At 27.4% G+C, this 12,746-nt stretch overlaps 1 protein-coding gene across 1 annotated transcript in view; it reads right to left on the bottom strand.

Annotated features, from left to right (window-relative positions):
- Positions 1-12,746, bottom strand: part of LOC107442534 (uncharacterized) — a 95,008-nt gene that overhangs the window by 77,068 nt on the left and 5,194 nt on the right. The window contains exons 2-4 of the mRNA XM_087163387.1: positions 10,523-10,957; positions 3,747-3,995; positions 689-805 (exon numbers count right to left, since the gene is read on the bottom strand). Of these exons, the coding sequence (XP_087019513.1) occupies positions 689-805; positions 3,747-3,995; positions 10,523-10,957 (801 nt within the window). The remainder of the gene's footprint in view (positions 1-688; positions 806-3,746; positions 3,996-10,522; positions 10,958-12,746) is intronic.

The raw sequence follows: 12,746 nt of genomic DNA, 5'->3' as shown, positions 1-12,746 counted from the left end.
TTGTAATAATTGCTGCTATAATTAGTTCTAATAAAAGTGGACATTGAAAAATAATTGCTGCATTTATATAAAAAGTTAACAGTTTCACTTATAGGAAAATGAAAAGAATAAAAATGTTTGCATTTACTCTTTATAAAATTGAATCAACATTGATTAAGTGATTTATTTTAAAGAGAATTGGGAATGATTTAATAAAATAAAAATTTATAAAATTGAAAAAAAAATTATAAAATTAAAAAAGAGCTTAAAATTGTATAATGACATAACAGAAACAGCATTTCTTCCGAATGAGTTAAAATACATTAAGCATGGAAAATTTATTTTATATTTACATTAAAACTGAACTTTTAACACTTCAGCTGATATGGCCTAAGAATCGGAAAGCTTTGTGGTCGAAAGTTCAAAAGAAACTTTAAGTTTAGTAAATGAGTCTTAAACAAGGATCCCACATTAGAGGGTTTAAAAATCCAGTTAGGACTGAAAATTCGCAACCACGAAGTAAGAGTTTTGATCCAAGGAAATGGATGAAAACAGATTTTTAATTATTGAAAACAATATAAACAATAAATTCAATATAAGAAACTACTAAAAAAAGTGCACATAAAAATAAAATATCTTCAGGCCTTCAAATTTTGTTGTTTTTAGGAAATTTTCCATCTAAGCATAGAATCTTCCAAATCGTACTCACGAATACAATCTTGTTTATCATTTCTCCTGAAATTCTCAATGCATACACAAGCCCCCATTTTGCATTCTTCAAAAGGCTTTGTGCATTTGATGTCCATAAATGGGCAGTTATCAATATCTGGAATAAAATTCAGAAGAATAAAATGAAAAACACGGTACTCAAAATTTGTTTTTGTATAATCCGGCATTTTTATTTCGATGGTCTCTTATTTTTCTTACGTGAATGTTTATTGGTCAATTAGAAATTTCAAAGAAATTTGTTCCATTAAATATCTAGGTGAGTTCAATAGTTAAAATATATGAATGTGATAAAAAGAAAAAATTAGAAACTATAATATTTCTGAGAAGATAGATAGATATAGATATCGATACTATGAGCATAGAAAGTTACCAGGATGCTTAAAAATATATTATACACTAGAAATAATTTTTATATCAAAATAAAATATAGAAATATATTATAAAAAAGGACTTTAACTGTAAAAAAATAAGTTATTTTAAATTCTATTATATATATTTCATGTAAAACTGTGCACAGTCAAACATATGTTAGCTAAATGAATTCTCAAATATTAAGAATGAATTTTTCGTACCTTTGCTAAATGATCTCTTCAGCAAAAAACATGCAACGCATTTTTAAGGGAACCGATAATTTAAAAAATTAAGTTTTTGTATTATGTTGCAATTATAACCGAGCAAAATGATTAGGTTTAAAATTCATCATAATGTAATCATGAACTAAATCTCGGTCACTAAAATCAACCCTTTGTAATCAAATGCCTTTAAAACGGTTAAAAAAAGCTATCACTAAAAGTTTACAAGACAAAACTCATTCGTTCCACTCATGTTGTAGAATATCTTGAGGCTATTATGTTGAAAAAAACAATAAAATTATTAGGTGCCTAAGGAAGCTAGTAGCCCCTTACCACCAGCTCCTACATCAGAAAACCTCCACACGGTTTTTATAAGTAGCCTGAGTAAAAGCTTAAAAAGTGAACCAGTTCTGCGCATGAACCCAAATTATGTTTTAAAAGTAATTGAGAGAAAATTATCACATTACTAACTAATCAAGTTTTTCAGAGTACCTATTGGAGGAAGGGCAGAGATGCCAAATGCTCCGGACACGCCAAAATAATTAAGAAAACGGTAAATAACTACAAGCAAATTTTGAAAATATTGGAATATTTTTGCTTGCTTTTTAAAGGGTCCATCATGGCTTGAGTACAATTAAGCGGTGAATTGTATAAGCCAACGAATTATTTAGAAATAGTGGTGGTTAAAAATCAACTAAATTGAATTTATTAAACCAGGAATCATAATAGATAAACTACCACTTTAAAATATATATTTGCTGTCCGGAGCAAGTTGGCATCTCTGGAAGGGATGTGCTGCGTTAACAATAAGTTATATCTCAGAATGAACAATAATTGAAAATCAAAAAATCAAGTCTGGGTTATACATAAAAATAAATCGCAAGTTGATACACAATAAAGGGAACAAATTGAAGATAAAGAAAAATTATTTACACTATTTACAGAATAAATTATCACATCAGACCAACCATCTACTACGCATTTTGCAAAATATTTTATAGAGCGGTAGACCTTTCAAAACCAAAACTTTCAAAGGTTTTGGCAATTTTGCCTACATTTTAAATGCCTTACCATGAAAGAAGTTGAACAAAGTGGTCTTGCTAATGAACGTTTAAGTCATTTAAATGTAGTGGTGCGGAAAATGAATTTAAATGAATGGAAATAATAGAATAAATATAAACATAGAATAAATTACTATAATAAATTCACACACTAGAATACATTTTTACAAAAAACGTAGAAAGTCAGCAGCCTGTATATTTGGGAGTTGAATATACCCAAATCAATCATATTTATTTAATTAAACAAAATTTTAGACATATATTTGTTACCACTTTCTTATTATTACTAGATTTCGAAATAAATGGCTCTTTCGTAAACTGGTTAACCTTAATAGTGGTCTGATCGGACTACCTCTTGATATTTTCAGTTATCGGATACATAGTCCTTAACCATTCAACCTGATCTTGATCTATGTAACGGTTCGATGAGATGAGTATTATGTTCAGTGGCCACTAAACGGGTAATAAAATTAATGATTACTAAGGGTAGGTAATTAACTGGTGACAGTGGCCTTTCAAGCGCAAAGGATAAAATAAAAACAATCTTTTAGGCGAGGAATATTTGATTTTTAAAGTCTTGGATCTTAGTTAAAAATGATTGCAGTCTTGTGTGTTTTTTGTAAGATTACTTCGTTATTTTAACGTGTTGGATTCTTGAACTTTATATATCTTATAAAAATATGCCAACTTGCTCCGGACTACGGATCAATGGATTCCAGCGGTAGACTTTTGATGTATGATTCTTGGTTTAATAATTTCAATTTATAGGGTTTTTATACTTCTTAATAATTCAAAGGCTTATGTGATATGCCACTTTGTATCAGTCAAGCCCGCAGCAACCACATTGCCTTCTAATCTCAACGAAGCCAAACAAAATGACAAATACTACACGATGAATGACACGATGAATACTACAGGCACCCATATCCAAAAGTAAGACATTCGGACTTCTCTCTTTGGTACTTGTATATTATTTAAATTTTTAATCGGACACTTTTCTTTGTATATATTATTCGTTTAATAGTTTACTTATATTTCTCGATTTCACATCTACGTTGCATATTGGCAAATAGTTTCGTTGAAGGGGCGAGTGCCACAAGGCAAGAACCTCGCTAATATTACTATTGTATTAAAATATTTTACAGTCCGTGTTGATTCTTTTAAAAATCTGCAAAACTAACCAAATTTTGCAGATTTTAGTTTCTGGTTTTCGACAGTTTTTAAAATATTTTGTCGATTTCGGAGCAGTTGCCGTCTGTGAATATACGTTTCTTTGAACAAAATTTTTGTTTCCTCCATAACGGATATCATTTAAAAAAAAAAAGAGAACTAAATGTATTTTTAACTCAAAAACTGCAATAATAAACCAAGTTAAATGTTGTTGGGATTGTTAACAGATCCTTACATTCACATTGCTTCTTTAAAAAATTGTAATATTGGTCTTTGGCGCAGTCACAATATCCGATTCTTGTTTTGAAATCAAATCGGCATTTTCCTGCTGGGCACTCAGATTTCCCAAATCCTTTGGAGCACCAGTAACTACCTCCGCAGTCTGGTCCACCAAATGGATAGTTGCAAATGCATCTTTCCTTTCCTTCCTCCTCCAGACAGACTCCAAAATGTTTGCAGTAGTTTTTCTTACATAGTTTGTACTCTGAAACGATGCAGAATTAATTATTTGAACAATTTTGTTATTAATGTCACTTGCAGATACAAGAAAGCCTGCTATGAGAATCCATAGCAATTTTAAGACAGTGGGTGCGTTTCTTGTGTTTCAGTGGTAACATCTATGGCCTATAATTCGACTTTAGCCACACACAAGTCACAGCCTGTTTTACCGGGAGAACAAATTCATACTCCATTCATTCATCCACAGATTGTTATTTTGACTTGATTTAGAGAATGATCAATCTCCAATTCAGTATATCCAGAGGAATTGATTTGTTATAGGAGCATGGAGGAATTTATGACCCCTACTGAATTAACGTGCACCGGTCACCGTTTAATACACAGGGATTCTTCGACCGACGATCTCATGAATACGAGATCAGCGTCCTTCCAACCTGGATATCCCGGCCCATACTTGTGTTTTATATTGCACAATAATTGCTGTTAATGTCTTTTATTGTTTTGTAATTAATATATAATTGATATATATATATATATATATATATATATATATATATATATATATATATATATATATGGGTCATTCTCACGAAAACTGTCATTTTTCAGTTCATAAAATCCCGAAAAAGTAAAGTGAATAAAAAGCTCTGAAACTTTTTATATTAATAGAAATATGTAATGGCATTATAAAGAAAGTATATATCCTATAAAATATACTTAATATTTAAATTAATTAATTTTTTAAATAATTAATTTATAATTAATTAATTTATAATAATTAATATATGATTAATTAATTTAATAAATAAATTAATTAATTTAATAAATTAATTTATTAATTTTTTAATTTATTTTTCAAATTAATTAATAAGTAAATTAATTATTTTCACTATTTAAAAAGTGAGGGAATGACACTAATAGTGAGGGAATGATATTTTATTTTAATACATGTTTTTATCTAAGTTACATCTACCTAAAGTTTGAAAATGATAACATACTAAGTATATCTAATATTTATTATAATTTACTCTTATATATTTAATAGTTTTTACAGGTTTGGGAAATAAAATTGGCTGACACGATTGAACAAAAAAAAATTTAATAATATGCTCATCTTTAATTATTCCCTCACTTCAGCGTCATTCCCTCACTTTATACACTAGTGAGGGAATGACGAATTCAATAAAATTTAAAAATAACAGTTAGGCCTAATTAATTTCTGAAGTCAATCACATAAAATTATATTCATTCAAGAAAGCAACATATAATTATCCACTTTCTGGATGAAGTTGTATTTTATATTACTCTAAAAAATGACATGAGGGAATGACAAATGTAAAAAATTTTACCTGGTTTGATTCATTCAAATTTATTCCACAGCAAGGCTTCTTTAAGTTGAAGATGGAAACATACTGCAATTTTGTTCTATGATGCCAGTTGTTAACTTCTGAAGTTTTTATTAAAATATTTTTATTCTAAGAAGATTGCAGGTGATAAGAACATTGTTGTGAGAGAATGACGCGAAACACTGGGGACAAAGTTTAAAATAGTGCTGTGTTAATATTTTTATCAGAAATTAAATTTCAAATTGATTTTCTGAATTCTATATTTTAGTATTCTGAAATAAAAAACACGAATTTGTAAAAAAAAAAATTTTTTTTCAGTAACAATTTATTTCTTTTTTTAAATCAGCAGTGGGGACAAGTGAGGGAATGACATATTGGTATATTTTAATTACCTAAAATAAATAAAAAATAAAAATTTATAATTTTATTTTTATTCTTTTGTTAGCTTGCATTCTGAAGGACAATTTCCCTGAATTTTCTTTTTCGTAAGCTGTAAAACAGACATAAAATATACTGGGGACATGAAAATGACCGTTTTTGTGAGAATGACCCATTATATATATATATATATATATATATATATATATATATATATATATATATATATATATATATATATATATATATATATATATATATATATATATATATATATATATATATATATATATAATTTTGCAATTGTTTGAAATTTTTTTTATAAACAACTTCTTTCCAATGAACTTAATAGCAATATAACATTCAAAAAACTTAACACCAACAGTGATAATATTATTAATAAAATTAATGCCATTTATAAAAGACTTAAAATTAAACCAAATAATATTAACAATTTTCCTTTTCTTCTTGCCAATCCAAAATTCCATAAGACTCCAACCAAATTCAGGTTTATTGCTAGTGGCGTTAATAGTAACATTAAAAATATCGGTATTTTCTTTGAGAGCATTCTTAAAAAAGTTTATAACAAAATTAATAAGTTTACTAAAAATAATAAATATTTAAATTGGAATATTAATAATAGCATTCAGGTTTTAAATACACTAAAAACTTTAAATAATGTTGATTCAATCCATTGTTTTGATTTCGAAAACCTATATACTTCCCTTCCAACTAATAAAATTCATGATGACCTTCTTCAAATTCATAGCAAGTTTAATCTCACAGATATTATTAATGAAGATAACTGTAACTTTTTAGAGCATATTAACCTTAACAACAATTATATTCTTTTTAATGACCGCCTTTTTCAACAAATTAATGGTATTCCCAAAGGTAATAATTTTAGTTTCTAACATCAGCAATATTTTTCTTTTTCTACAAGAATATAGGTTTATTAAATCATATGTTAATCTTCCAATTAATTCCTTCTTTCTCAGATTCATTGATGATCTATTAGTTATTAATTTTAATGATTTCGATATTCTAGCCAAACATATTTATCCAAATGAATTAATTCTTAATGAAACAAATAATAGTAATACTTCAGCAAATTTTTTAGATTTGACTCTTAATATTAATGAAGATAAAAATATTGCATTTAAACGTTTGACAAAAGAAATTATTTTAACTTTCCAATAAAAAAAATGCATTGATTTTAACTCTAACTTAGCCAATAAGATTTTCTCTAATATTATTACCAATCGAATTCATAGATTTCACAGGAATAATTCTAACTATGACGAGTTTTTAATAGATACTGATAAATATAAAAACGATTTAATTAATAGCCATTTTCCTAGTTCTTTTCTAAAATTCTATTTTAAAAATATCTTAAAAAACTTGGTACATTAATTTTTATTTTTTATTTAATTTTTCAACTTTTAGAATGAGCTCTGATTTCTTTAAGGTAGGAACTAACTATGATAAACTGTTTCTATAGCCACTGGACGGAACAGTTTGGATGTATGACCTTTTATACTAGATTGGTTTAAAAAAAAAATCTTTTTTTAAGTTACTTCTTAATAATTTGTAACCTCTTAATATTAATTTGATTATTTTAATTATCCAGTATGATAAACAGTTTAATATTTAATTAATTAATTTATTTATTTATTTAATTTTTATTAATATTGTTTTTATTATTATCATTATTTTTGTATAAATGGAATGGGCTCTGGTTCATAAAGAACCACCCTAATGAATGCAGTTGATACGTGTAGTCTTTGAAATTATGTAAGGATGTATAAATGAAGGATAAAGTCTATAAACGGCTTTCTATCCATATGTGCAGGCTCTGACTTTTAAATAAGTCACCCTATGAATGATAGAAATGTGTATACTATTAAATTATGTAAGAATGTATGAATGAAGAATTGAGTCTATAAACGGCCTTCTATCCATATGATGTGCAGGCTCTGACTTTTAAATAAGTCACCCTGTGAATGATCAAAATGTGTATTGTATAAAATTACGTAAGGATGTATGAATAAAGGATAAAGTCTATAAACGGCTCTCTATCGGTATGATGTGCAGGCTCTTACTTTTAAATAAGTTACCCTATGAATGATGAGATAAAAATGAAAGATTTTATTTATTTATTTATTTATTTATTCTATAAAATTATGTAAGAATGTATGAAAGAAGGATAAAGTCTATAAACGGCTTTCTATCCGTATGATGTGCAGGCTATGACTTTTAAATAAGTTACCCTATAAATAATGGGATGGCAATGAATGATTTTTTTATTATTATTTATTGAATCCGTAATTTTTTTTTTATTAATTTAATTCCCTTTTCTCTATTTTTGGGTTTTAATAAATTAATTTGCGAATTTTTACTTATTCTTCGCATAGATGGCAGCACTAATATTTTACTTACTATGTATAAAATTTTTCTATTTCGATCAAATATATATTTTTAGTTATTTTATTCGATTCAAGCTATAAGCACCACTTCAAATATTTACCTCTTCGCTAATTTCACTAACTGTGTAATTATTATACTTTAAAACCTAAAACCGCATTTTGCTACACAGCGGTAAGTTTGATTACTTTTAACTTTTATTTCATATTTTTTCAACAATATGTTTTTTGCGATATCGAAACATATAAGGAATAATTTTTATCTTAGGATAATTATTGTTTATTCAGAAATATCGCATTTATAGCAAGAGATGTGTCTTGATAACGACTATTGCTTTTCCCATTCTTGTTTCTCTTCAATTTAGTTTTTATTTTATTCATGTTTTTCATATTCATTTGTGTTTATATATATATATATATATATATATTTATATATATATATATATATATATATATATATATATATATATATATATATATATATATATATATATATATATATATATATATATATTATATATATATATATTATATATATATATATATATATATATATATATATATATATATATATATATATATATATATATATATATATATATATATATATATATATATATATATATATATATATATATATATATATATATATATATATATATATATATATATATATATATATATATATATATTATATATATATATAAATATTAAGACAATTACCTGTGTAATTGTACAATTGTGTTGTATACCGATAATTGCCCTAATCTTTCTAGTATGAAGTACAAAAGAAATTACTATAAGAGTAATTATTATTTTTATATTGATAGATATTAACATTAATTCACTTCGAAAGGTATTAATGCTATAGCCTTAAAACAGGTCATGATTTTCTAACAGAACATCTGAACTGCACTACCATCCTGATAAACGGGAAGGCTAGATCTTCAGAGCAGGTAAAAGAAATGCTGAGTACTTTCCATTATGCCTAAGACTCTTTTCAGAATTTTGGACAAGCGGTGATATTTTGATATTATATTTGGGCGCTAAAACATAAGAGATTCTTAGCGAAGTTTGTGAGCGTTTTGGGGTCATCACGATTCACTAATGTAAATACTGCATTTGTTTTTAATTTAATTTTATTATTTTTCTGTGTATTGCTCAAGTTGCCTGCAAATTCATAGATTGATTTTCAAATAAAGCCATATTAAAGTAAAAGATGCTAATGTACTGCATTTAATGTAAACTACTTATATAGTATTCATAAAATAGCCATTTAATATAATTTCAGAGTGTCAACGCTTATCTGAAAATATAATTATAATAATTTCTGAATTATTTTTAAATCGAAAGGGTATATTTTGTGCTACGTAGAATAAAACAAGAACAACAAATAAAAGTACAGAAATGGACAGACTGTAATTTCGGTTCCATAAATAAGAATCCACCATCTGGTTAGAACTCTTCACTGAAGAATTTTTATTGTTTAAGGAAGCGAAACTACATTATGTCTATTTCTGTACCGATGTTTGTGTTTTATTTTCGTTGTTTTTTATTTTTTCTAGCATCATTATGTTGTTAAAAAAAATCACACAGTCGAAAAGAGCTGATTGCCATGAGATGAAGTTCTATTCAGCACCTTGTTAAATGGCATAAAGTGGGTTATAGTACAAGAAGGGTAATTTTCAATAAACTGGAGCACCTTTCATCCCTTCGTAAGGAGCACTTCCAATGGATATTTTTCCAAGTTGATATGCATGTTAATCAGACAGCAGATATTTTGGCTGAAAAGGTAAGCCATTGGACACTCCTGATTCACTAACTTAATTGAAGCAAGGATCCAATTAAGTTACAAGTCCAATAAGGCTGATTTGGGATTGTGCTACTAGTAGTTTAAGTAACTGCATATGTAAGTCCAATAGGGCTGACTTTTTGGGACTCGAGAACTAAGAAAGCTGGAAATGCTTCTTGGACCCCCATCCCACTTGTTCCTCAATAGTACCAGGGAAAGTGCTTTATCACTCAAGTTTTGCTAGTGGGACCAGACGGCCATCACCAGGCTATATCAGTGGACATGTGAGATTTCTGTCTTATTTCAATGGGAAAAAAAGTTTTTACATCCTGCGTGAAGTGGGCCGAAAATCAGTCCTCTCTTATCTGGGGCTTTCCAGAGAAGATCTTTTTCACAAACCCAATTCTTGTATTAGAGTGAGAGATTTCATAGAACTGATTTAACGTTGCTAAACAAGGGGGATACGCAACAACAACAAAAATATAATGAAAAAGTTCATACAAGTTTCAAACTACCCATTTTAAAAACGCCTATCTTGATTTATATGAGTTTCTCGACAATATATTTTAATTAGAAAACCTTACAACTTTTAAGAAAGAAATATGCAACTTACTATGAGTAGTTGAAGAGAAACTTTTCTTCGATGTTGCTTGGGAACTGGGTGCAGATTCAGAGGAAATGAACATAGATGTAGTAGCCGATTCAAATTCTGTTACTGATGATGAACCATGTGGAGAAGTTTCAAATGGTTTGAATGAAGATGAAAAATAGTTAGAGTCATTAGTGACGTCAGTAGGTTTATACATAATGGTTATATCTTGCGTTAAATTTGTGACATCACTAGTGATAATGAAAATATCCCGAATTGATGACGAGGGCACATATGGGGAGGGTTTTGGTTTAGGGCTTGTTTCTTTCCCCGTTGATATTTGCGTAATTGCAGATGTGATTAGAGATGAAATTTCTGGTGTAGTAGGTGGCTCTGTTTTTCTGGTGCTAGTTATAGTTGAAGTAACTGTAGATGTAGCAGGAGAGGAAATTACTACTTCTAAAATATAAATATTCATGTTATAGTTTTTATAGTTTATAATAATGTATTTTTTATTTAAAATAATGCATTAAAATAAAGTCTGAAATTCCAAATTAAGAATAGTGATTAGGTCGTTTTAGTTTTTTCAGCACCATACTCTAATTTTGTTTTTTATTAGCGTTGTAATAATACAAAATAACATGGAGGCGATAAAAAAACATTCCGAATTATAGTTTTCAGCTTTTATTTAAATTTAATTTGCCTTAGAGTAGATATGACGGTAGAAAAAATTAAAAAAAAGAGGCATAAAAGTATTCTTTAAAAGAATCTAATATTTTCTTAGTTTCACCTAAAAATTAAAATTAAAAATTCGGATCTAGATTTATATTTTATTAGAGTTAAGAAATATTTTTATAGTTACTAACATAATTAATTGTAGTTTTTTATCTGAATAATATTACTTTCTAAATTTTTCACGAGCATATCAGCCCTGCGTTTAAACTTTTCAAAACACTAAACGTATAAAATTTGATTCCTCAAAGAGAAGAAGCGACAAAAACTTGGGAGAACAGTTCGAAAGCATTTTGCAGTTAACCAGTCAGCATTGTCAGCAAATTAACACTCCGAGAACTAAAATGTTTTAGTGCTAATGATTTTAGTTTCTTCTCGAGGGTTTCTTCTCAATTTCGGGATATGATTCTTATTCTTTATGAATTAATTTTTTAGGGAAAAATAACTATTGTTTGTACCTGATGAGTTTTGTAATTGTTATATATTATTTTTAGCGTAAGTTTTCCATGTTTTTCTGCTCCCCAGAGCCCAAGGTCAAGATAACTGAGATGGGCACAGTAGGCTTTGGCCCTCTAAGGGCTGTTCCGCCACTGAATTCAGCTTAGGTTATTTATTAGGTTATATATATATATATATATATATATATATATATATATATATATATATATATATATATATATATATATATATATATATATATATATATATATATATATATATAAGAAGAGAGTGGAATGATAACACCAATCACAGAAGACTTCTGGTTAGTAACGCACGAAACAGCCAATCAAAATTGAGAACGCATGTGTGTATAAAGGTAATAATTTTTAATAATGCTGACTGCAGAAATGTTACTACTAAAATTACCAGTTAAATCTATCTTGTTGCGATTTTTATTTTGTATTGAATGTGTGAAATATGTTGAACAGAGTTTACTTTAAAATACTTATCTTTTATAAGAAATAGATCTCCGTGAATATCTTAGGCGATATCAACAGCGACATAGGGCTAAACATAATTTAGCAGCACAAAATTAACGGGGAAATAATCGTAGTGCTATCAATACGCGACATCGAAATGCGCGGCGGAGAAACGTTGAAGAGTCAAGACGTTTAAATAAAAACGAATAATATGGAAAAGAAATTGATAAAAAATTTTGTATATAAGGAGGTTTTGTAAATAATTTTTAATTTTATCATTGTTTTTTCTTACTTTTAATTGTTTTTTACTTGCTTTCAAAAAATCGTTCCGTCAGAAATATTAATTAACAGTTCATATTTGTTTGAGATATTTCTTAAATAATGCATAAAAGTGAAAATCACTGATTCACAAAATGATGTGAAAAGAAAAATCAATGAAAAATGTACATAGCTAGGAATATTCAGAGATCCATTGTAAATAATTTTTAATTTTATTGTTTTCACCTTATTTTTTAATAACAATTCAGACAAAAATGTTTATTGATCATTGATAACATAATTATTTCATTTTATATTTGTTTTTTGATTAGTATTCG

This window comes from Parasteatoda tepidariorum, chromosome 5, assembly GCF_982258835.1.
Source record: "Parasteatoda tepidariorum strain Cologne lab strain chromosome 5, Ptep-v5.0, whole genome shotgun sequence".
NCBI classification, from domain to species: domain Eukaryota; kingdom Metazoa; phylum Arthropoda; class Arachnida; order Araneae; family Theridiidae; genus Parasteatoda; species Parasteatoda tepidariorum.
The sequence above is the reverse complement of the archived record's forward strand: the minus strand, read 5'-3'. Positions and strand labels throughout refer to the sequence as shown.